The sequence below is a fragment of the Lepidochelys kempii genome, chromosome 11, assembly GCF_965140285.1.
Source record: "Lepidochelys kempii isolate rLepKem1 chromosome 11, rLepKem1.hap1, whole genome shotgun sequence".
In the NCBI taxonomy this organism is placed as follows: domain Eukaryota; kingdom Metazoa; phylum Chordata; order Testudines; family Cheloniidae; genus Lepidochelys; species Lepidochelys kempii.
The window spans coordinates 10,799,516-10,824,966 of NC_136390.1; the positions used below are offsets into that span (position 1 = coordinate 10,799,516).

The following is a 25,451-nucleotide window of genomic DNA, read 5'->3' on the forward strand; positions in this document are numbered from 1 at the left end:
ATTATTATTATAGAGAAAGTATTATTATTCCCATTTTACAGATGGGGACCTGAGGCACAGAGAAGTTAAATATTTTGCCTAAACTCACACATGACTCTGGGTAGAGCCAGGAACTGAACCCAGATCTGCTAAGTCACAGGCTTCTAAGTCACAGGTGTAGAGACTTAATAACAAAACATCCTTCTTTTTGTATAGGTGCCAAATGGAAAAAGGATCAACATAGTTACTGAAAACTGGGGCCTGTCCCTCCTAAAAGAGGGCCAGTTAGCATGGGAAGGGGTCACATAAGAGTTCTGGATATGCATTGCTGAGTGGATCCCCCTCACACTGCACTGCCCAGGGGAAGGAATTGAGATGTGGCACAGCTCCAAATTTCTGCAGCTCCCCAGTACCCTCCTACCTGAGAGAAGGCTGGAGAGGCGCAGACATTTGGAGATGTGCATGTCTCAAGTCCTTTCCCTGGGCAGTGTAGTCTGAGGAGGCTCCACACAGTCTTTGGTGGGCAGTAATGCCAACCTCAAGATCAAAAATCATGCGTTGGAGCCCCCGCCCCAGAAAGAGATCAGAAATAATTACATTGGCCCCAAAAGGATGAGATTTTTATAAAAAGATTATCTTGTGGGTTTTTTGGCTGTCTTTTGAACTCCTTCTACCCATCTCCAATGTGTGTAGCAATTAGAGAGCTCACTCTCTCAAAGGTATTGGGTAAGGTGATTTTGGTCTCTCATCCCTGCATCTGCCTGTTCTCTGACCAGCAATTAATCCTGTCCCCCACTCCTCTCATCAGTTCTGTCCCCAGCCATCCCTCCCATTAGTTCAGCGCCCCATCAGCCCAGCCCCTTCAGTTCAGACCCTACTGCCACAGCCTCCAAATCAGTTCAGCACCACCTCTGCTCCTCCTCGGTTAGAATTAGATAAGTTCAGGCTATGCCATGAGTCCATCAGTGGCAGCTATTAGCCAAGGTGATCAGAGATGCAACTCCATGCTGTGGGTGTCCCTAGCCTCTGATTGTCAGAAGCTGGGAATGGATGGATCACTCAATGATTGCCTTTCCTGTTAATTCCCTCTGAAACATCTTGCATTGGCCACTATCGGAAGACAGGATACTGGGCTAGATGGACAATTGGTTTGACCCAGTATGGCCATTCTTATGTTCATCTCCTTCGTTCCAGGCCTAGGATGGCTGCAGCGGGGTCCCCTCTCCAGGCTGGGGGGTGCAGCTTGAGGGGCTTTTTGGCTCTCTCTGCCCCTTCCAGGTTGGGTTCTGGGGAGAAGCAGAAGCACCATCCTGTCTGTGTTTCTCACAGGAGGAGAGAGAGTGAAGCTGCACCGGGTTGCTGGGTTCTTTGATCCCTAGAACGGTGAGCGGAAGGGAGAGACTCTGCCAGCTTCCAGCAAGGCTGAACTTTGTGAGGGAGCTGGAGCCTCTTGTGTCATCGCCAGACGAGCTCCAGAACCCTCCGAAGTTCCACCACTGTGAACAGGTCGCACACATTGGCAGCACCTCCCTATTCTCCTCCTTATCCCATGTCTAACCCTGTTCCCTGATCTCCCTACCAAGGCAGGGGGACAACTGCACAGGGCAGAGGTGGGGTAGGATGACTCCACAGTAACGCAACACCCCAGGATGGGCAGGCAGTTGCAGGGGTTGAACCCAGGACCTCTAGATCTAAAACCATGAGCATCTACTGTCTTTGCTAAGAGATCTTGTCCTGCAGGCTAAGGCTGTAGCAGACTCATCATCCTTTGTCTGTGGCACTGCTGAGGGGGACAAAGCACCACGTCATCACCGGTGGCCAAACAGGAAGGGGAACCCTCTGTGCATCAGCCTAGTGGAGTGGAGTCGGGGGGGGGGGGAGGAGGAGATGATCTGGCCGATTCCAGTGCTGCCAGTCCTCACGGTTTCATAGAACTGCAGGCCAAGGCCAGAGCCAGTCTGGTGATGTCCAAGCAGCTCCAGCGGTTCCGCTCTGCTTGGGGCAAAACTCTCTGATAACTGCTTTCCTCCCGGCTGCATCTCCTGGCGAAGAGCTGCCCATCAGAGCTGCTACAGGAAGCAGATAGAGCTCCGCCACCCTCACCACCCTTCCCTTGCCCTGTCAGGAATGAACACCGTTGTCACAGGAGAGGAGGAGGGAGCAGAAAGAGCCCCCCATGCTGAGCTGCTCCCCCAACCCCTGCTATGAGCAATGGGTCAGTCTGCTGCCTGCTCCCCTCTCGCCACCTGGCTTGGGAAGGGGGGCTGCGAAGAACCTGTGGAGCTGCAGGATGGGGGAGGGGAGGCTGGGGGGGGGGCAGAATTGATTTGTGGCTGGGCAGGCGTGGAGCTGGTGGGGGGGGGGGGAACAGGGAATTAATTAATCAGCGCGTTGGGGAGAAGCTGGAAGCCCTGTGCCATCAGGCAGCCAGCCCCCGAGAGCTCCTGCAGTGGAGGCCTAAATCACTGAACTCCATCCATTTGGGGGCCTTGGCAGCACTGATTCTGTCTCCCTCTTTGTCTCACACACATGTGGGCAGGGGGGATTCAAAAATCAAACCAGACCAGAAACCACAATATGATCTATCGTCTGGGCTAACCTCTTGCAGCAGGGCAGGCGGGGCCGGGGGCGTCGGATTCATGATTTTTGATCATTTGGGGTTTGGCCGTACAACTGCGCGGGCCCACCTCTGGGCAGAGCCCCTCAGCTGATGGGCTCAGGCCCCCTGGGGATATCCCAGGACTTGCAAGGAGCCTGATCTCCGACATGAGCTGCCTGCGTTTGTGGCTGGGTGGGGTGTGGGGGACCTGACCCGTCCTGGGGGGGGGGCACCCCTGCTGCAGTGGGTCTGGGGGACAGGACAGCACAGCACCCCTCTGACTGTGCACGGGCTTTCTGGAGACCGAGCACCCAGGGTCAAGTAATTGCGGTGGGGGTGGGGGGCGGTGCCGCCGCTGCTGCTGCTCTCTCCCCTTTCGCCTCGCAGCCAGGGCCAGGGCAAAACTACAACCCCCAGCATGCCTCTCGCCCCTCTTCCCCGCGCCTCCGCTCCCCGGCAGCGGGGTTCCCCACGGATTGCGCATGCGTCGCCAGACGTGGCAGCCGCCGGCCCCGACAGCGGCAGCCGCAGGAGGAGGGGACCGGGGGGGGGGCGGCGGCGCTGGCGCTGGCTGGGCACCGCGCGCTCGGCAGGGACAATGCTGCTGCTCGGACTCCTGGTGAGTCCCGGGGGGGGGGCGCCCGGGGGGAGCCGGCATGGGGCGGGGGCGCAGCGGGGAGCCGGGGCGTGTGCCGCGCTCGCTGTCAGGTTGCCTGGGCAGTTCTGGCAGCCGCTGCTGAAGTTGAAGTTCTCCGGGAGCCTGCAGGCGAGTCCCGAGCTGCTCCTTCTGGGGCAGCCGCTGGGGCGGGGCTGGGCTTGCAGCCGCCCGCTGCCAGGGTGCGGGCGCTTCGAGCCGACTGCGGAAAGCGCACACCTGCCTGGAGCCTTTCCCCCAGAGCACCCCTTTCGGGGTCCCTACGTGCGGGCTGTGTGAGGGTTACAGGACACGCCAGGGTGGCACTCGGACATGCATCCTGTGTGGTGGTGCAATGCGTGAGGGCGTCCCGCTGCAAGTGCGGAAAGTGTTGCTGACGGGGGAAGAGGCGGGGGTATGTCAGACCTGCTGCAAAAGGGGCAGAGTTGGGTTAAGCTTTGGGCGGCATGTACATGTGTATGTCTCGCAGCAGGTTTGCCATACCCCAGCGTTTTCCCCCCTCAGCAACGCTTTCTGCACTCGGGGAGGATACGCTGAAACATTGCAATGTCACATTGGGTGCATCTGAGGCTGGCACCCTGGAATATTATATAATCATTATAGAACAGACTCTGCAAATATATTTATATTTAATGATCCTTTCAGGTTTTAAAGGTGTGTAGTCTTAAGGGGATCCTTTGAAATGTTTTATAAAATAAGGCTGTAATGCTGCAGGGACATCCAACTCTCAGGGCAAACGTGCTATTAGATGGAGGAGGCGGCATTGGCATTTCAAACCTGCTGCAAAATGGGTTTAACTTAGTGCTAAGTAAATGCATTTTTAAAGAAATATCCTTTAGATTCTGTAGGTATGTTTGTATATGTCATATAAATATAAAATAACTAGAGAATGTGTAAATATTGCAACACTGTAGGGTATTCCATGTAGAAAAAATTCTCCTTGAGGAGACTGCTGACCCTGAGGCAATTAGCTTTGACATTTTGTGTCACACATGGCTTTACTCCAGGGTACTTGGCCCCTTTTGACTTTGCCAGTTGCTGATACGAAGTTTGAATTGTTTCTCTGTTTTTCCTTTTGGGGCTTTATTTTCAGAACAGGATGATTTTCTTTCTTTGTTTTGTTTCCTTTCACCTGTTTTTTTCATCACCTAATGTTTTTAGAAGGTGGGGTGAGTACATTTGCATTCTGCCAATGAAATAATCGATACATATTTCTTTAATAATAGCGGCTCTCATTTTATAATGGTGAGGGGAATATTTCTGTGATCAATATTACATATTAGATTCCTTTCTTTTTTTCAGTTGATCAGTTCACATAGTAACTAATTAGAAACAAAAGTTCCTGCATGATGAAGTGTGTCTTCTGTTGAAATTCCTTTTGAGGAGATCTGATTTGGTGGCATAGAAATGTTATGATTTAAAGGAGGCAACCAAAAATGAACTGAAAATGGATTTATTAAAGATGTGTCTATATAGTTACTTTCTATAGCTTTTTCCGTGATGTTTGTATGTGCGTGCTCAGATTACAGATATCTAAAACAATGTGGAAATCTTAAACTTTAACTGGGTACTGGGAGAAGAATTGTATGACAGCACATCCGGGAATATCTAGGCACATTACATTTAAATTATACGAAAGAATAGCAAAATAATGCTGTTTCATACCTTAGACTCGTAGGCCTGCAAAAAGATGCTTTTAAAACTGATTCTTTGAAAGTTTAGTATTAACATGTAAAAAGATTGGTTAACATGAATACTTTCATTCACTCCTTTGTTTAACTGTTTTGGTGGAAATATATTTCTTTCCCTTCTCTTTACAAAAAAGTTAATAATTAATGATAAACTGTGTTTATTTTCTCATTCACACACAATCCAAAATACATGGCAGAAATACAACTATATGAAGCAAGTGGCAGAATTGCTAGAATTTTTACGACATGGGGATTGCCCCCATTGCATTGGAAATTAAAACATAATATTGGAATTGCCGTTCTAGGACAGAACTATTGGCCCATCTAGACTAATCTCTTGCCTCTGACGGTGGCCTGGATAGCCGTTGGTTCAAAGGATGATGGAAAAGAACTACACGTTCTGCACAGCTGATTGCATGTACCTGAAGCACAGAGGTCACTAGCATTTATAGCTATGTAAGCGTTTAATTGAAGTGAAGCTGAACCGTGGAGCCAAAATCTTCCTAAAATTTGAAGATGTCTTGATTCAAGGTTTTGTACCAGACTCCTCTTTAGTGTGTGAAGTTTGTCTCAATAGTAACTGTGGTAGTGAAAGTCCCAGGTTGATTATACAATTTGGACCGAGATTATGCCAGTGGAGTTACACCAGTGATGAGTTTGATCCTAGGTCTTTAAAAATAGATGCAAGAATTTTTATTTATTTCCCCTTTTTTCTCATCTTATCGGACTGGAGATCATTATACCATTCCCTTTCTATATGTAGACCTCTGCCATAATTCCTCTTCTCTTTTCCAGACAAAATAATCTTAAATCTTTTAAATCTCTCTTTGTATAGAACTCTCTGACTCTAAAATTCTTGTTGCCTTTCTCTGGATCTTTTTTATTACAGTCATGTCCTTTTTGAGATCAGATGAGCAAAAGTGAATGTGGTATTCTAAGTGAAATTACATGGTGCCATTATAATTTTTCCACATTATTCTCACTCTCCTTCTTAATTTACCCCAGCACTTTGAGTAGATGTCTTAATTGAGCTGTTGATTATACTGATGCTTTACCCATCAGTGTGTACAATTTTTAAATTTTCTTCTAATTTTCTTTATCTTGAATTTGAAGGTGTTCTCTTGAAATTTTACTTCAAGATTAAACAAAAATAAATTTTGCTGTATCAAGACCACAGGCTAAGTCTGTGATTAACTTTATGCACTCACTGATTTATCATAAAGTTAAACATATGCATGAGACTTTGTAGGGTCAGGGTCTTAGTCTTGATTTTAGTGAAGGTAGTGTTAACTAGTAGTTAGAGCAGAAGATAAGGAATCAGGAGACCATTTCCAGCCCTGACTTGCTCTGTTACCTTGAACTGGTAATGAAGGTCCTGATTTTTGTAAGTAACCTCAATTTTTGGGTGTGGACTACTGAGATTTTTCCAGAATTGCTGAGCACCTGCAGCTCTCTTTGTTGTCAGCTGGCATTGTGGGGTGCTCGGCATTTCTAAAATTCTGAGCTGGGTGCCTCAAATTAGAGGCTACTTTTGAAAATCTAGATTTTAACCTCTTTCTGGCTCAGGTTCCCCATCTGTAAAATGGAGATGGTTTACGTACCTTTGTAAAGCACTTTATGGTCCTCTAAAGAAAAGCACTAAAAAGCAAACGATTATTCTTAATACAATGAATTCTATCAGGAAAGTTACAAATAACACAGATTGCAGTAAAGTCTTCCTTACGGATATCCAAGTAATATAATGATCAAGTTGTGTGCAACCACATAGTGCTGTGGTATATATACCTTTATAAGATGCTTCCCTTTTCAGTATATCAAGTGGTTCTCATGCTCAGATAAATTGGTTAGTCTCTAAGGTGCCACAAGTACTCCTTTTCTTTTTGCGAATACAGACTAACACAGCTGTTACTCTGAAACCTGATTAAACCTTGTACTTCAGGGCAAAAACTGGTGATTGTAGGAGTCAGGAAGGCATCTTCCTTCAGTGCACAATATTGCACAACTAATAAGGTGGAAAGTGCACCTTCTTGTGGTACATAAGGTATACCATTGCCAGAGGCAGGATAATTACTGCTTCTGTAGCATTCCACATCTCTGGAGTGCTTTGCAAACATTGGCTAACCCTCACAACATCCTTTGGAGGTAGGTGACTGAATACTGTTGACACCATTTTACTGATAGGGAAACTGAGCTCAGTCAGTTTCACTTTCCTGAAGACATTCTACACATAGGTGAGGGGGTCAGGATTAGAATTCAGGGGCTCCTGGTTCCCAGACCATTTCTGAGTTTATCAGAGTAGACTACAGTGTCTGAGTTGGTGTGGCAAGTACTCGTGTGTGTCAGAGGGACACTGCAGACTGCCAAGTCCTCCATTTCAGACCCCCTTATAAATACAGATATATGTATGTGTCCATTTTGTCCTTGCCTCACCTCAAAATGTTTATTTAAAAAAGCTATCCCCTGGGTAAAATCTCAGATATCTATCGCTCCAGAACCAAACCTCGACTCCTGAATTGGTTTTGGTTCACAGGCGTACACTTGATAATACTGATATAGGGTGAGATCCTGTTTCCATTGAAGTCAATGGGAAAACTCCCACTGACTTCAGTGAGGCCAGGTTTTCACCTGTAGCGTCAAATGTGAGCACTCAACTTTACAAAGTCCTGTCCAGAGGAGCTTATGGTTTACATATATGACCTATAGATGATGGATGGGAAGAAGTAAAAGCAAGTGATTGAATTGGGGTAATTAGCAAATGTCTTGTGATTGGAGGATTAGACTGGGACTCGGGAGACCCTTTCTGTTCCTGGCACTGCTGCTGGCCAGTCCTTTTTTTTCTCTGTGACTCAGTTTCTCCATCTGTAAAATGGGGCGTAATGATATTGAGTTCCTTTTATCGAGTGGTTTGAGGGCTACGGATGAAAAACTCAGTATATGAGTTATTCTCAGTTGCAAGATTTTTTGTTTCTTTTTTGCTTATGCTTTTTTGGGATAGGGCTAGGCTTGTAAGGACTCTGGCAGTCAGCTACAATATTATGACACAACAGGCCACTGAAACTAGTATGGAGCTGTAAATTTCAATATCCTGGTAGCTAATGGGAGCAGAACTGGTAATGTGAACGGAGGGACAGTGTGATATGTGCACCTGCAGAACAAAGATGACAGAGCTCATCTCAATTTTGGCAGTTTTAATGCAATGTGCTATCTTTGATTACGTTGATATGACTTTAATACCTGCTCTGGATAGGTAAGAGATTTCTTTTATTTAAAGATGCAGCATAGTGTGATTGTGCCCTCATGATCTATGTATTTCTGAGTTCTCATCGTGGCTGTGACACTGCCTCCCTCTGGCCATAGTCAAATCACTTAACCTCTCTGTGAATGTTACTCCCGCTGTTAAATTAAGATAATACTCCTTATCAACATGGCAGGAGTGTTATGAGGATTGAGCAGGTAATGTTTTGTCTAATGCTTTGACAATGTAAAGCATTTTGTAAGTGCCAAGTATTATTAGAGTTCATCCCCCGAAGTGGGGTGCGATTTCTTTCTTTGGTGGTCTCACATATCGAATAAATGATAGTGTATCTCTTTACACTTCCTCAAAACTACTGTCTAGCAAGGGATAATATGTCACACACTCTTTTTCTCATGCCCTTAATTTTTGAAATTACACAAATGTGTTCATTCATAAATTGATATCTGGGACAAATATTAAACAGAATGTTAATAAAATGTTGCACCAATGCTGGACTTGATGAGAAATTGAACTTTACACTCATAACAAGGAGAAAATTCTTTGTCAGCATCGGTAATTGTCAGTATTACAGTCATTTGTTAATTAGTAAATAGTTGTGCAGGTTTTCCTTCACTAAGCATTTTAAAACCAGTGATATGCAGTATAATTAATGGGTTACACAGAGCTTGAAACAACTGTTAGGACAAACTATATATTATGCCTGTAGTTTAAGTACTGTGCAGAACAGTAGGCGCTAGTCAAATTTTCACATCACCATGGTATTTTTCACTATCCTCTTGACTTAGAATGGTGAATTCTGCAAATCCCATGTTACCTTTAATGCAGTTTATAGTGTTCCTTATTTTAAGGGTATGTCTACACTGCCATTTGAGGTGTGACTGCAGCATAGGTAGGCATACCTAATCTAGCAGTGAAAATACCGCGGCCTGGGCTAGCACTGCAATAGGTACCCGGGGTCCCTGACAGCCTTGTACAGTCTACCCTAAAACCTGCGCTGCTGTATCTTCACTGCTATTTTTAGCAGAGGTAACATGGGAATGGTAACCCGTGCTGCAGTCACACCTCTGATTGCAGTGTAGATGTACCCTAACTTTAGAGTAAAACATAAATACCATGATGTTATCCCTGTGTCACCTCTTCTGTTCGATGAAGGAAGAAATTACGTTTGTCCTTTTTGTTACTATGCATCATAACTGAAAATGCATCAGTGCTTTTTATCTGTGCGTTGTTCCTTAAAAGGCTAGAGGTAAGGATTAATTATTCTCTTTATAATTTGGATCAGTAAAGTGCCATGGCTTGTACTTCTCAAGAAAAATGAACAGAAACAAGTAGAAAAGTCAGATGGGATTTGCAATCCTAATTCCACATTAGTTGAGACTTCTTCCTTTTTTTATGTACATTGTCAGTACCACAGTGGTTAAGAAAAGGTCATGTTACTGGCCCGATGGGTACCATAGATGCTGTTTATATTTTTATTTTGCACATTAATAAACTGGAGATTTACTTATGACCACTAAAATCTGAGGCCAAAATGTTTTCCTTTCTTTGTTGCGAATATGAAGAACTCAGCAGTTTTCTTGAAGCATTCAGAATTCAGAGTTCTAAATACCTTCATGTAACAGAGGGGAACCCCATTCTTTATGATCTGATTTGATTAAAATGTTTCTTCAACTATTTTAGATATTAATAATAAACAAAAATGGGGGACTGTCCGACTTATCACCTTCTGTCTCACAAGACATTTGTTACAAATGGCTCAGTGATCAAGGTAGCGCCATCCTGAATGTAGATAGTGGTAACGAAAAGGGGTGTGTGTGGGTGGAAAGAAAGCAATTATTGCACAAGGTCAAAAGCAGTTTACATGATGAGCTACAAAGATAAAAAGCCTATTAACAATTGTTTTTTCTCTTAAACAAAGGGGTATACATTTTCCAGAGTGACTACTTAATATGGATGATGCAAGTTTTGATGTGCCCAACATGAGACAATCTAAAGGGACCTAGTGTTCGGATAGTGCTGCCTGCCTGCTATCTGAAAATCAGCTCTCTTTGAGGTGTTTCTCATTGGACACCTAAAATCACTAGTGACGCTTGAAAACGTAGGTCTACGTAAGTTGTTGGGACATCACACAGATATAAAAAAAAGACCAGGAAAATTAATTTTAGATGTTTTTGTGAATTTTTAATAGATAGCTTTTGCTGATTATTATAAAAAAATGTATAATAGTATAGTGTACGTTACAGTAGCTTACTCCATGCTGTGGTTTCTGTTAAATCCTGTTGTAAAAGATGTCTCTGATTCATGATTATAATACCTTCATACATGCACCTGGCACAGCTTATTCCAAGTCTGCCAGCAATTGCATTTAAGAAAAATAAAATTAAAAACGTGTATGAGAGGAGGGAAAACAATAGTCATGGGCGAATATTTCAATTTGTCTAGACGGAGGGGGGAAATCCTTTTCAGTGTTGGCAGTATGTGACTATTTAAAAGTTGTGGAAGATCCAAGAGAACTAATTTTTAAACAAAGTTGCAAATACAGCATAAAGCACTGCCATGGGATTTGCTATAGGAATTGGTATGAAAAGGCTGGACAAAGCCAGTCTGGCTAGAAGGATTACCTGCTCTTTCCCATGTCACCCTGGCAAGTGAAAGACCTCTTTTGGGTTGTCCTGCCTTTAATTTGTGTTGCTTCTCTTGTAAAGAAATCAGATAACTTATTTAAAGTCTATAATCTCCATAACTGTGGTGGAATTTCAAGGGAGACTTGATGTCCTTCTAAACACTGATTAGGAGAATTATGTAAAATGGATTTCTTGTCAGGCAAAGCCTATTTCATACACAGGATGATTTAATATTCTTATTTACAGTGACTAACTGCTGGTGTGCCAAAATGAGGACACTTGAGAGGGTGACTGTGCTAAGATGAAAAGGAGTACTTGTGGCACCTTAGAGACTAACCAATTTATTTGAGCATGAGCTTTCGTGAGCTACAGCTCACTTCATCGGATGCATACCGTGGAAACTGCAGCAGACTTTACATACACACAGAGACCATGAAATAATACCTCCTCCCACCCCACTGTCCTGCTGGTAATAGCTTATCTAAAGTGATCATCAAGTTGGGCCATTTCCAGCACAAATCCAGGTTTTCTTACCCTCCGTGTATATAATGTCTTCTGCAGTTTCCACGGTATGCATCCGATGAAGTGAGCTGTAGCTCACGAAAGCTCATGCTCAAATAAATTGGTTAGTCTCTAAGGTGCCACAAGTACTCCTTTTCTTTTTGTGAATACAGACTAACACAGCTGTTACTCTGAAACCTGTGCTAAGATGGGGAGTCCCTGTCAAAGATGAGTTGCAGGAGAGTTGGTGTTGTCATCAGTTGAGTTAGGGGAGTCTGGAGAAGTCATTACATACAGGAAGACCATGATTTCATGGCAGGACACTAGGACCTCCTGGTACTTGTATTAGAACCAAAATTGCTTTCATGGTCCCAAAAAATACATATTGCCGCGGGTGAGACTTTCAAAGGTAGGTGTATGCAATAGCACACATCTGTTTTATGCATGCAAATACCCATTGTGCAAGTAGAAATCAGATATTTGTACACACACTTGGCCAGTTAGGTGCCATTTTGGCTATGTGTCTGTGCAAATATCTAAGTCACACAGATACGTTTGGTTATGAATAAGGCTGCGAGTTTGTCACAGAGGTCACGGAAGTCACAGATTGCATGACTTTCCGGGACCTCTGTGATTTCTGCAGTGGCTGGTGGCTGGCCCAGGGACTGCCTGAGGGCCAGCTGCACCGGCCACTGCTGGGACAGTCTTAGGCCACTGGGCGCAAACCCCCCCCCCCCCCCCTCCGCCAGCAGCAGCAGCAAGAGTTTGGGTGGTGGAGGGGGGTCAGGGCTGGGGGTTGGGGCACGGGACAGGGTGAGGGCTCTATAGAGGCACCGCCCCCGCAGCTCCCATTGGCTCCCATTGGCCAATGGGAGCTGCAGAGCTGGTGTTTGGGGTAGAGGCAGTGCACAGAGCTGCCTGGCCATGCCTCTGCCTAGGAGCTGCGGGTGGGTGATGTCACCACTTCCCTGGAGGTGCAGAGCCAGGTAGGGAGTCTGCCAGCCCCACCAACTGCCCCCCCCACCCTAGCACCAGCAGGAGTCCTGGGCTGCCCGCCGCCCCCCGGATCCCCCCAGCACAAGTGGGGGTCCCAGGCAGTGTGCGTGCCCCCCCCCCCCCCCGCAAGATTTAGTCAGGGATATATAGAATAAGTCAGGGACTGGTCGTGGGCCGTGAATTTTTGTTTACTTCCCCTGTCCATGACTTTTACTAAAAGTACCTGTGACTAAAACAAGGTCTTAGTTATAAATACATAAGTTAAACGTGTGCAAATGCATGCATAGACTTTCATGCTCCTAATACTGGAAGTCAGGGCCTACGTTATTACAAATTTAGGAGAGTTTTCTCCTAACAATGGTAACTCTTTGACAGTGTTCGTTTTTTGTTTAACTTTGATGCATCATATGAAGCAAAGCTGTGTTCCACTGTTGGGTAGTAAATGTGCCTCGTTCATTTGCATTGTTTAACACAAAAGTTGACTTCCAAGTTTGAAGATCACTGTGTGTTCAGTGTAATTGTGTGAAATGCCCTGATGCTTTTGTGAGCTGTTGTGGGGTTAGTTGTATAAGTTAAACCACGTACCCAGTCATAGTGCTACATTTTTTTGAGTCATACTCAATATGGATAACCGGGTTTAAATAAGAAAAAAAGCATTCTGAGAGTTGTTTAAATAGCATTATCTTTTGTTGTTGCAAAACCAGCTTAGTAGCCTTATACGAGCTTGAATACACTCTTACCTCTCTTTGAATTGCCGATGCTTTGGAGATAACATGATTTAAGGAATAACAATGTTCTTCAAAAGTTCACTTGTCCTGAAGGTGACTTACAGACAATTTCTTACATACCCGCCCCTGGGGCCAGTGACAGTGGATTTTTAGGAGTTCCTGAAAACCCAATTGTCACTTGAGGAGCAACTCTTATTATAGTGGGGCAGTAGGTTGAGACAAACTTACTGTTTAACAGCTGATTCTTCTAATAAGCCCTGTAAGCTGAGTGGAAAGACTTAAATATATATCTTGGTGTGATGGTCAGGTAGAGAGTAAAACACTGCAGCTGAATCTCATAATCTTGTAACTTCCGGTATTCAAATAGGAACAACACGTATCTTAACACTCTCAAATTGTTCAGAGTACTGTAAGCAATTACAGGACTTTTTACACGATCTAGCTCAGATACTATTCTGATGAGGGCAGTGTAAAAATCTAGGTAGAATGCCAGTATTTATAGAAATAAATCCAGATCCTGGAGACAGGGCGTGGGTTAAACAGAGTGGAACTAAGATCTGCCACCTCAGGGCGCTTCCCCACTCAAAATCCTAAAGGCAGGTGGGGTCCTGAGACATCTTCATGTCATAGTGCCTTTCCTTGAAGGCCTCCACCAAATTTTCCTGCTGCTGATGTGCACAGAGCCACAGCTGTTGTCTGCATTATCATAGAGCCTAAGAGCCCAACTCTTTTTTGCTAAGCTCTGTACAGCACAGAACAAAAAGACAATCCCTGGCCAGAGAGCTTGTGATCTTAGAAAATTGTTGGCTTGACCCCACTTTTTCCTGATATCTTTAGAGAGAAGGCACTTCTTAAACAGTGAGCATGCTGCTTTAATATTCTCTCTACTCTCAAGGATTCCAGAAGTCCATTCCCACATGAAGCTGTCAGTCTTGCTGGGCTTTTCATGAATAGTTTTGAATTTTTAGGTTTCCTTGATCAAATGGCAGGTTGGCTTCATTTGAGTTCTTATTTATAGCACTCCATGCACGTGCATAGTGCTTCCTGAGACAAGTAAAGTCAGACTTCCTGCTTGCGGGAGTCTGTCATCTTTCCTGGCCCCTTCTTTTTAGTATGAGCTCATCCGCTTCTGTGCCCTGGATTTGAACAATGACTAAGGTATTTAATACAGTGCTGGCTGGCTTTTAACCCCTTCTACAAAGACTTGGACAAAAAGTCTGGTGTGAGTCTATCCCTGAATCCCATCTCCCATCCAGATAAGGTAGCAGTGGATTTGCAAGTCAGCCTTCTCTGCACTCGACTTCTTCGCTGTGGATTTTCAAATGAACTTCAGGGAGATAGGTGACCAGTTCTTATTGCACCAGTTTCAGTGGGAGTTGGGCACTTAACTCCCTAAAGCTCTCTTGACAACCATCAGCCTTGTTTCTTAATTGCCTGCTGGTACATCTCCAGACCAGCTGCTAATGTTTTAACTCTCATGTGGACTGAACCATGCCTGGAGCAGAGCTAGTTGAGCTGATAGTTGAAACCCAGGCCAGTGCCAGCAGCACTGTGTCTGCATTAGTACCACTGTTGTTGCTGCTCGGTTGACGGTGAGGTGAAGGGTCTTGAGGGCCTTGTCTACACTAGACGTTTTTCTTATGTCTGAGGATGGTCTTAATTCATTAATTTAAACTGGAGAGATTCAGAGAACACAAACCTGATGAGTTCTTATCAATTTGCAAATGCCATGTCCCTAAAACTCTTACCACAGGGTGATGAGCTTGTAGACACCAGCTGTAACCTACCAATATTGAGGCACAGCCTTAGACTGATAGGCAATTGCTAAATTCATGTATAACTCAGTACTTTCAGACTGAACCTTGGTTTCTTGTGGCTGCAACAGGCTGCAACGTGTATCTTAATTCTGAGAAGATGACCATGATTTATTTGGTGGGGGCGATCAGTGTACTTGGCATGCTGCAGTACCTGGCACCTGCCCCAGTGGATTTATAATCTCAGATGGACGGGCACTTGAGTATCTCAGTGATTGGTGTGGTAGAACGACAAATGAATAACACACATTGATAGCTGCAGAGCAAATCATGCTAAGTAGCAATGGATATGTGCAATGCAAGGGGCTTCCCCTTTAAGGACGCTACAGTTACACCAGCACAACAAATTCTGTGTTGGTGACAACACGTACACGGCTGTCGTTAGTCATTGTTTCCTGAATCAGTTTTTTCAACGGGTGTATAACTCTGCCATAAAAATTCACTGAAGTTGGTTGCACAGCTTTTCTGTCTGGAAAAGACATGATAAGTTTGCTTCCAAACTATCAGTAAATCTATACAAGTGCTTTTAAATAAAGTTTACCAGTTTATGATGCAGCCTGGTGTTAGTGACATTTTGGAAATGACTTTGAGTTTTAAACTCAGATTTTCTCAGGCAATGATTCCGTAGTGTAGTCTTATTGATTTTTGGTTTTCTAGACAAATAAAAAGTGCATCGTTTCAGCCTCTTTCTTGCATGCTAGACACATTTGGCAATCCCTAACCTGAGCAGATTTTTGAAAAACCTCTTACTAGTTCTGGTATAAAGTTGTGAGAACTTCAGTCATCCCTCTTCTCCCCCGCCCCTTTTTAAAGAAAAATAATTATACAGATTGTGTAAACAGACCCTTTTCAGTCCATGTGTTAAATTCATCCCATTCATTGACTTTTGTGGAATTGCATGAAGCTGAATTTCAGTATGTGTAACCCCATTAACACCGTGCCGCTCTGTCCCCCTCTAGTAGCTAGAACATGTATTTGTTTAGCTCAAGCAGTATACTTGTATCAACACCATTGACTGCAGGGATTGAATTGTGGACCGCTAGATCTAAAAGCAAGAGCCTCTATTGCTTGAGCTAAAGGAGCAAGCCTGTTTTATTTTGGAGGTGGTAGTGGACTTTTAAATTTCTATATGTCATCTAACCACTAGAGCGAGACGAAAAATCATACTGTGTTTGGAGGTTACATGTGGAGTGGGATAACTTGTTCTTTTATAGGTGTACATGACCTTTTACAACTATAGAGTAAGTGTCAATATAGGTTTCTGTAACTTTAGGGTCCCAAACAATATATTACAGGATTTCATTCCCAGGACTACAGCAATTTCTATCTAACCTGTCAATTGCAGAGGTTCCTGAAAATATTCTGTGCACTCAGGAATTTTAAATATCTTTTCTTCGGAAATGTCTGTTGCCAAATAACATTGCTTTTATGGATTTTGGGTTTTGTTTTTTGGCCATGATGACAAGCTGCTTGCTTGTAAATAATTTTGCATCTCGTTGCAAATTTAGTGCCTGGAGCAGAGAGCTCTGACTTGGTTGGCGTAGTGCCTTGCTTTTGAACACAGGTCTGTAGCAGTCAGGATGCAAAAAGAACTGGCTCTTCCTTTTTCATATGCTCTCTGGCCGCAGGTTTTACAGCTCTCTTGGAACGAGACACTTAACTATTAGTACTGTAATTAGGGAAATGCTGAACCTCTCATTTTTCTTAGGCAAATAAACTAAAGCTTTTAGCTAAGCATATGAGTATTAAGGTTTTCCTGTAGGGTGAAAGTAAACTAGAGATTTTTTCCAGCGAGGCTTCCTATAATCTTTTGATTAGTATGAATGCATTAGAGTGCGGAAATGAGGCAAAATGGTCCAATAGATCGGATGATTATATTACCGGAGGCTATGGTAATGCAAACTAGTAGTAGAGACCCCAACTGAGGCTATGGCCCTGTTGTGCTAAGCTGTTTACATACATAGGCTAAGAGGCTAATAAGACAAATGGTGTGACAAAAATATTATCCCCACTGTATTGATGGGGGAACTGAGGATATGTCTACACTGCAATTAAATACCTGCGGCTGGCTCATGCCAAGTGACTCAGGCTTGAAGGGCTTGAGCTAAGGGTCTGCTTAATTGCAGTGTAGACTTTCAGGCTCTGGCTGCAGCCCAAGCTCTGGGACCCTTCCACCTCGCAGGTTCCATCCTCAGCCTGAACAGCTACGCCATTATTGAGCAGCCCCTTAGTCAAGCCCCATGAGCCTGGGCCAGCTGCGGGTTTTTAATTGCACTGTAGACCTACCCGGAGCAGTGAGATGAAGTGGCTGGCCCAGGGTCACAGAGGCTGTGTGTGAGCAAATCTCCAGAGTCTCAGTTCAAGAGGCTCTCTAAGATCTGGGCCTGGGAGTTGGTAGATGTGGGGTGAATTCTTGGCCCCCATGAAGTCAGTGAGACTTTTGCCATTGATTATTTTAGGGGCATGATTTCACTCTTGGATTCTACTCTTGGCTTTATCACTGACTGTCACCTTGGGCAAGTCCCTTAACCTCACTTCCCCTACTTGTAAAAACCAGAGACAATATTTGTCCCCTTTGCAAAGCATTTTGGGATCTACCTGCAAGAATGCTTTATAAGTGCTCTATTATTATTTATTATAACATTGGATAAATAAAATAAGAATGAACTTACTTGAGCAGATTTTAATGGGCATGCTTGCACACCTCCTAAATAAGTGTCCTGGTGGTGGTGGGAAATATTTATCCAATACTTGCCAGTTAGGGATTTCTTTGTGGAAATGCTTAACATTGCATAGTTCCAGTTTTGATGGAATGGGTTGGTTTTTTTTGTTTATCAAATTGTTGTGCAACTTTGCATCAAGCACTAAGTTATCTGAGGTTGGAACAGTTTGAAATGCCAAAAAAGTGGTTGGTTTTTGGAAGTGCCCTTCTGCATTTGTTTTTCATGCAAGCAGGGAAGTTGTCACTTATATTTCTAAATTATTACATCCTTAGGCAGTCCTGCCAGCCTGTCTGTTTTCGGTGAAGGTGTCTCCACTCATAGAAAAAATTAGTGACCACAAGGATTTCAAGAAGCTCCTCAGGACACGGAATAACGTATTAGTGCTCTATTCCAAATCTGGTGAGTTCTCCTTTTGCTTTTGACTGTTCTTTGTACCTGATGAACTAATTTGTGAGCCCCATGGTGCTTATTTAAGTGCCTAAATGCAGACTCCCATGTTTGGCCCCCATTTTTTAAAATGTTGGCCAGTGTCGTCTTATTTTCCTGTACAGTGATGAGCAAGCTCTTGGTGCTCCATATGTAATAGCAGTAATGCACAGTTGTAATTTAGTAGTTAGAGCAAGGGCCTGGGAATCAGGACTCCTAGGTTCTGTTCCCAGCTCTGTTGCTTACTCCCTCTGTGACCTTGGATAGGACACTTCATTTCTCTATGGCTTTGTTTACCAACTGGCAAAAATGGTCACTATAATATCTATCAGTAAGGCTATGTTTTAGTCACGGGTATTTTTAGTAAAAGTCATGGAAGGGTCACGGGCAGTAAACAAAAATTCACGGCCTGTGACCTGTCCATTACTTGTACTGCACACCTGACTGAAACTTGGGTGCTCTGGGGCAGGGGGCGGCCCAGAGGCGGTACGGGTGCTCTGGGGGTGGGTGGCGGCGTGCGGCCTAGGACCCCCGCTGCTGCTGCTGGGGGAAGGGGCGGGGAGGCTGGCAGGCTCCCTACCTGGCTCCACACAGCTCCTGGAAGTGGCCGGCGTGTTCCTGCGGCCCCTACCTAGGCGGACTCGGAGGCGCAGCCAGGGGGACTCCGCATGCTGCCCCCGCCCCGAGCGCCTGCTCCGCAGCACCCATTGGCCGGGAACTGCAGCCAGTAGGAGCTGTGGAGGAGGTGCCTGTAAGTGGAGGCAGCTCAGAGAGCTGCCTGGCCACGCCTAGGAGTCGGGGAAGGTAAGCACCGCCCAGTGCCCTCACCCTCTCCCGCACCCCACACCCAACCCCCTGCCTCAGCCCTGAGCCCCCTTCCGTTCCCAAACTCCTGCTGGTGTGGGAGGGGTGCGGTGTCCCGAGACTGGCCCAGCAGTGGTTGGTGTGGCTGGCCTGGGGGCTGCCTGAGCTGCTCAGGTGGCCCCCAGGCCGCAGCAGAAGTCACAGAGGTTCCAGAAAGTTACAGAGTCCGTGGCTCTTGTGACAGACTCACAGCCTTATCTGTCAGACACACGTATTTCTAATGTGCCTGTCGCCATAATATGTAAGTACCAACCTCAGGGTGATGCATTGTAAGGCAGAATGAATGAATGTTTAGAATACCAAAATACAGCCATTTGTACCACTAACACCTTTGGATTTTCTATGGTTGCCTCTTGTGTTGCTCCCCCATCTCCTTCATCTCATACCATGTCACTTGTGGGTCCTCCCTATAAGATCTTTTCACTGTCTTCTACCAATCTTATTCAAACTCTCCATCCTCCCCTTTAAGGCCGTTCAATCTTATGTACCTCTTTAATCTTATTTCCTCTTGCTCCTTACCCTTCTGCTTTACTTCCTTTTCCTGTTTGTGCCTTTGCATCTTCTTTTGTGCTGCTCCCCAACCTTGGAACAGTCTTCCACTTCTTGGTATATACCTGCTCTGTCTCTCCCGTGCCTCTTAGTTAAAACCAGCGTCTTCCATTAATTCTCCCCTGCTGATCTTCTCACCAGAGATGTCCCCTCTGAATCCATAACTGAAATCTTGTCCTGTGTCTTTCTGTCATCAGACATTGATTGCAAGTTCTTTTGGACAGCAGTACTGTGTGGCTCCGTGTGTCATAAAGTACTGGGTATATTTATGGTGCCAGGTGAAAGAAACAGTGCTTTGAGATCCTTAGGGAAATGCAAAATGCTCTTACTGTCATGGATTTGATATTCATTTAGCCAGCACACATGGGAACTGCTGATTAACTGTGAAGTGAGATCAAAACAGTCTCTTTAATGCTGCTGCTTCTCCCGCTCCAGTCCCTGCAAGTACAGTAAGGAAAAGGAAGCAGCCAGGAAATGTTATTTTTTAATATTAATATCTTTTGAACTGTGCTTAGTGAAATGGACCCAAATTCTGTTCTCTGTTACATTGGTGTAAATCACCTAACCCCATTGACTTCAGTGGAGTTACTCCAAATTTACACTCCTGCAACTGAAAGCAGAATTTGGACTCTTCATATGGTGTTCCAGTGTTCTTTCTCCAAAAGAACTATTGTTGATAGAATTCTCCTGTTTGCTAAAGTGCAGATGCTTGGGGGAATTAACTTTATTTCTGAGGGTCGGTGGGGTGGGGGTGGGGTTATGCTGAAATTGGCACATATGCAACATGTGACTTAAATACTATTAAAATATTTATATGTTTGGTATAATGGGAAAGTGCTCGGACTTGGCCAAAAATTTCTTTGGAACAGATTCAAAGTGAAAATCATAAATCTGGTTTCTAACATTTTTCCATTTGAAAAGAAATTTGTTAAAAAGTGAGCCAACTGTATTGTTCAGCTTTTTAAAAGGCTTCCCCACCCTCCCGGCTTAACATTGTTAGTGGTGGTCGCTTTCATTTTTAGTAGTACAATCGCAGCACTTCAGCACAGACATTTGTCAAATAGATGTCGCCCTATGGGCACACTTCAAAAGTCATGTTCTTGCTCTCTTTTTTTTAAATTTAATTGGCTGGATTTAACAATGTAAAGCATTGCACTGAGAGCTGTCTGGGGGATTAACATTTCCTAGAGTGGTGATCCTTATACGCAATTAAAAAATCTCTCGCTTAGCTGCTGTCCTGTAAAAAGTCGTTGGGCACGATTCTAATTCCAGATACGCACCACGTATCTGTGTTGAGATTCTGGCCAACTGCCGGTCATATTGCTGGTGAGAAGGGTTAAAATATCATATGGTGTTCAAGCAAGCGCTACCTAATATTCCTGGTACGTGCAGAAAACTAATTGATCATGAGGGATGCACCCACCTGCGGTATATGCTTATTCCATGCTAACAGATGCTTTCCCCAACCGTTGTTGCAGTCCGTGGAGGGAACCTCCTCCACGTTCTCTTCTAGTATTTCCCAGTTTGAAATGCTTTCCTGGCACTGGATTTGGTGATTTGAGTATATTTAGGCTTGAAAGGATTAGGTTTTTATACGTAAATGTTTTGTTAAGATTGATTTCACCTTATAAACAAATGAAAAAATATTTCCATCAATTATCGTTGAAATTTACAGGTAGGCAGAGGAAGAAAAGTGCTGCTTGAGAACTTATTAAAATTTGATTAAAGGATATTTTCTTTGTGTATTTTGACATGTAATGTTGACCCCTCTCCCATAATTTCATGGCCTGTCTTTTGCTGTGTCTCCCCCACCCCCTTCAGAGGGGAATGCAGTATGAAAGCTCTCCTCTCCTCCCTCATTGGTAGGGTGACCAGATAGCAAGTAAAGCCATAAAAAGTTGAAAAAATGCTTTAAAATAAACATTGGTATTATCCCTTGAAATTATATTAAAAAAAATCTAATTTGGCCAAGCCTAGGTATATTGCATTCTGTACTGTTTGGAGCAAATGCCAGTCACATGGGGATCAGTGTTCGGGGACTAGGATAGTTTCCTTAGTACTAGTTCCAGTGGGAGGAGTCCCTGACAGCATAGCTTCATTGAGCCCATGCTGCAGAGACATGGAGCAATGCTGGGGACCGTGGAGCTGGTATACAGAGAAGGTGGTCCCTGTTACTTAGATTCCAAGATAACAGGTACTTTGTAAATGTCCTACATAGAACAAGAATGCTTTTTAAAAATTCAGCTGGTAAGCAGAAGAGGAATGTTCTTTGCAGCCCATGCCTCCTTGTTAACCCAGCCAGCATCCCCATATGTACACTGAAGAAGGGAGAAAGAACCCTCTTATGAGAACCCTTGGGGCAGAAGTGCTGCTGTTTAAAACTACCCTCTGGGAACTCTCAGGCCTTGGTTTGTGTAGGAAACATGTTGGCTTCTTTTTTTTAGATCAAAGTAGATAACCCCCTTTGAAGTGACCTTCAACTCTTAGTGTAGGCAAAGTTCAAGGCCTTAGTAATTGAGTTAGCTGGTAACAGATGGCCCTAGTGAAGAGTCAAAGGTGGAACCTTACCACCATCAGCAGAGCTTCCAGTCTTGCTAATTGATTGGTGTAGGCGAGTGAGTCTCTTCATGGGGATTAGCTTGTGGGGTCAGGCCCTAAACTGGTGGGATGTGGTAGGCTTGTTGGTAGTTTTTTGTTTGCTGAGGAGCCAGTAATGGGCGCTCATGTGGTTTTGATGGTTCCATTAACATTATGTTTTACAGTGGAGTAGCTGATTTCTTTTAATACCAAAGAAGTTTTTTGAGTCTAGAACAGTTTTTATTGTAGTGGGTTTAAGAAGTCAGATATTGGGTTGAAAATAAAAATGCTTCTTAGGCTTCCCTCCTTAAATTTTTTTCTGATTATAGTTAATAACATTTTACACTTATAATAGTGCTTTGGGGGTATTTTGGAATGAAAGTGCTTTATAAAATCTAAACATATTTTTTGCAATGCTGTGCCATATCTATCTTTGGAACTTCAAATGCAGCCACTTCTAGGGTTAAAATGATAAGTCCCCCTTTACCATAGAATTTGAGCATCTCTTTAATGTATTAATCCTGCCAACATCCCTGTGAGTTAGCAAAGTGCTATTATTCCCATTTTACAGAAGGGGAGCAGAGCGGCTAAGTGGCTTGCCAAAGGTCACATAGGAAGTGTCTAGTGGAGCAAGGAATCGAACCTCTGTCTCCCAGATCTTTCGCTAATGCTCTAACCACTAGACTGTCTTTCCAAGGCAAACCACTGAGTGCACAGCTGTAGGGAGAAGGAGGTGGGAGAAAGAAAGTGGGCCAAGATACTGAAGTCTGTGGTAGAATGCATGACATACCCCCAGAAATGTAGGCAGCGATGCATGCTGTAGGTATAAATGTTCAGGGTATCAACGTTCCTTTCAAATTGCACAAGCTTTACTGATTCCTCTTACAAATGAGACTCTAGGAAAAATGTTCTCTCTGTGCTTTGGGCAAAAGATTGCAATTGCTGTATCTGTTGATTGGATTAACACTGTTATTACTGTTGTTTTCAGCTGCCACTGCTGAAAGTCCACTCAGGTTACTGTCCGACGTGGCCCAGGCGGTGAAAGGACGAGGTACTATAGCCTGGATAGATTGTGGGTATGTGATGCACTGTTTTCTTTTCCCCCTTCCTCTCCAGCCTTATTTTGGTACTGCTGATTTACCTTTTCAATGGCTGTAAATCGATCACATCCTATAATGGAAAGCACTTTGTCATGAAGGGTAACCCTGTAATTGGAGTGGGCGTACCTTTTACACACCTCCCTAGTCTTCCTTTGGGATGTCTTGGGATAGTCTCTTCCCCACAGGTCTTGTCAGTTTCTCTCTGCCAGCATGTTCTTTTGTCATGAGCTGGGGACTCTGGAGCATGGTCTCTTGCTGTGTCTCCTGCACCCCCTTCAGAGGGGAATGCAGCATGAAGGCTCTCCTCTCCTCCCTCTTTGGTAGGGTGACCAGATAGCAAGTATGAAAAATTGGGACTGGGGTTGGGAGTAATAGGTGCCTACTGAGAAAAAGCCCCAAATATCGGGCCTGTCCCTATAAAATCAGGCCATCTGGTCACCCTACTCCTTGGCTCCTCATGGAAGAGATTGTAACACAGAAGACTCCATGAGATGGAAGAGAAATTGGGGTGTACTCTTAGACAGCGCACCCTCATCCACTGTGCTCCAGGGCTGGGAACCTAAAGCTTAGGCTGTTCTCTGCTGGAGGAGAGCAGCAGGCTCAGGGGATGTTAAATGTGCAGCAGTGAACAGGGGGACCTGCCTATGGTTGAAACAGAACTTCACAGTGGGTGCAGCACACCCCTGTGCAGAGGGACAGCCCCAAACCTATGCAACACTTGCATCGTATATTGAGGGTAACATAGCTGTGGTAGGTTTCAGAGTAACAGCCGTGTTAGTCTGTATTCGCAAAAAGAAAAGGAGTACTTGTGGCACCTTAGAGACTAACCAATTTATTAGAGCATAAGCTTTTGTGAGCTACAGCTCACTTGTAGCTCACGAAAGCTTATGCTCTAATAAATTGGTTAGTCTCTAAGGTGCCACAAGTACTCCTTTTCTTTTTATAGCTGTGGTAGAACATGCAAACCTTGCATGATTTGTATAACTGCTTGGTTTGGAAGGGACCTGCTGTTACAGCATTTCACAAGAAGACTTATTTTAGAAACTTGCTCTCTCGCTTGTCGTTTCATGGCAGTTCTCAATGCAACATTGGGGAAACTTGTTTTTTTGTAAGTAGTCACTTATTTGAGGGGGAAGGAACAGGTGTGCGGTTTGCTTTGGTTCTAAGATCTGAAAGCCTCTACTGTGGTTCTGTTCATGATGCTGACAATAGCACAGTACAGGTGGTTTTAGTTTTCATATCCTGGTGTGTCTCTCTGTTTCTGCATCTTGAAAGCTATGCTTTTCTGCCTGCTGTTGACAGTGTCCACTTCTTGTACTTATAAGGGAACAGATTGCTGGCTCCCTTTCTAGGGACTGATATGCTGTTGTACAAGTAGATGCACTAGATTTAGCTCATCTATACACTCAAAGGGATTTTTCTAAAATTGCATTTTTAAATCCGGGACCTTCCTCTTTGGTTAACCAGTAACGTTCATTGTGGGTCATTGTTTTCTCACAAAAGTTAATTCATCATTATTTTGCTATCCTGCCACCTCTAAACAAATCTTAACTAACAAGGGTCATGTTATGTCTTTCTTCTACGTTCTCGTTCTGTTGGGCTGGTTCAAGTGAATGTTCTGTCCTCCTTCCAGGAGATGGAGACGGTGGTTGAGATCGTTAGCGGGCATAAATTGAGGTAGCTCCATTGACATCAGTGGAACTGTATCAGTTTCCAACCTCTGAGACTCTAACTCAGCAAATGGATTGTGAAGAAGAAAATGTAGTGGGGAAATGTGGCATATCTCTGAGGTCCCCTCTTCTGCCAAAAAGTGTTGATGACAACTAAAACTTCACGGGCACTGCGGTCTAGTGAATAGGACACTGGACTAGAAGTCGGGAGGCCTGGGTTCTTTTCTCAGATCTGCTGCTGACCTGCTGTGAGACTTTGGGCAAGTCTCTTCACCTCTTTGTGACTTTGTTTCCCCTCTCACCCTTTCTCTTCCTTTTCTGATTTAGATTGTCACTGTGGGTCAGGAACTGTTGCTTATTGTGTGTGTGGGTACCTTAATGGGAGTATTGCTATTGAGCTCAGTGGGATCAGAATCTGGCCCTTAATTTCCCTGTGTTGGGATGGGGGAACTCAAAGTTTTGATCTTTGTATTACAACAGGTTCTATTGACCTTAATTCCAATATCTTCCTCCCTCTACTTTCCTTCTAAAAGGGTGTCACTTAAAACAAGCTTTCTTTATGAGTTACTCACAAGGAATATACTTTAAAGTCTCCTCCAGTTAATACTTTACTTTATAATGTGTGGCACTTACAGTGCCTTTCATCAGGTCAGAGCACAGTTCTGTAAAAATATAATGAGTTAAACCACATCACCAATG

The 25,451-nt window shown here is 44.2% G+C and overlaps 1 protein-coding gene across 3 annotated transcripts in view; it reads left to right on the plus strand.

The window, feature by feature from the left end:
• Positions 1–3,061: 3,061 nt before the first annotated feature.
• The window catches only part of PDIA5 (protein disulfide isomerase family A member 5), a 129,952-nt gene continuing 107,562 nt past the window's right edge, over positions 3,062–25,451 (plus strand). Inside the window, exons 1-3 of one of the 3 annotated variants that reach the window (XM_073305109.1) lie at positions 3,062–3,197; positions 17,839–17,965; positions 22,971–23,058. In XM_073305109.1, coding sequence (XP_073161210.1) covers positions 3,177–3,197; positions 17,839–17,965; positions 22,971–23,058 — 236 coding nt within the window. In that variant the 5' untranslated portion in view covers positions 3,062–3,176. Of the gene's footprint in view, positions 3,198–17,838; positions 17,966–22,970; positions 23,059–25,451 lie in introns of those variants that run through there. The other 2 variants (XM_073305112.1, XM_073305110.1) reach the window with 2 other exon arrangements.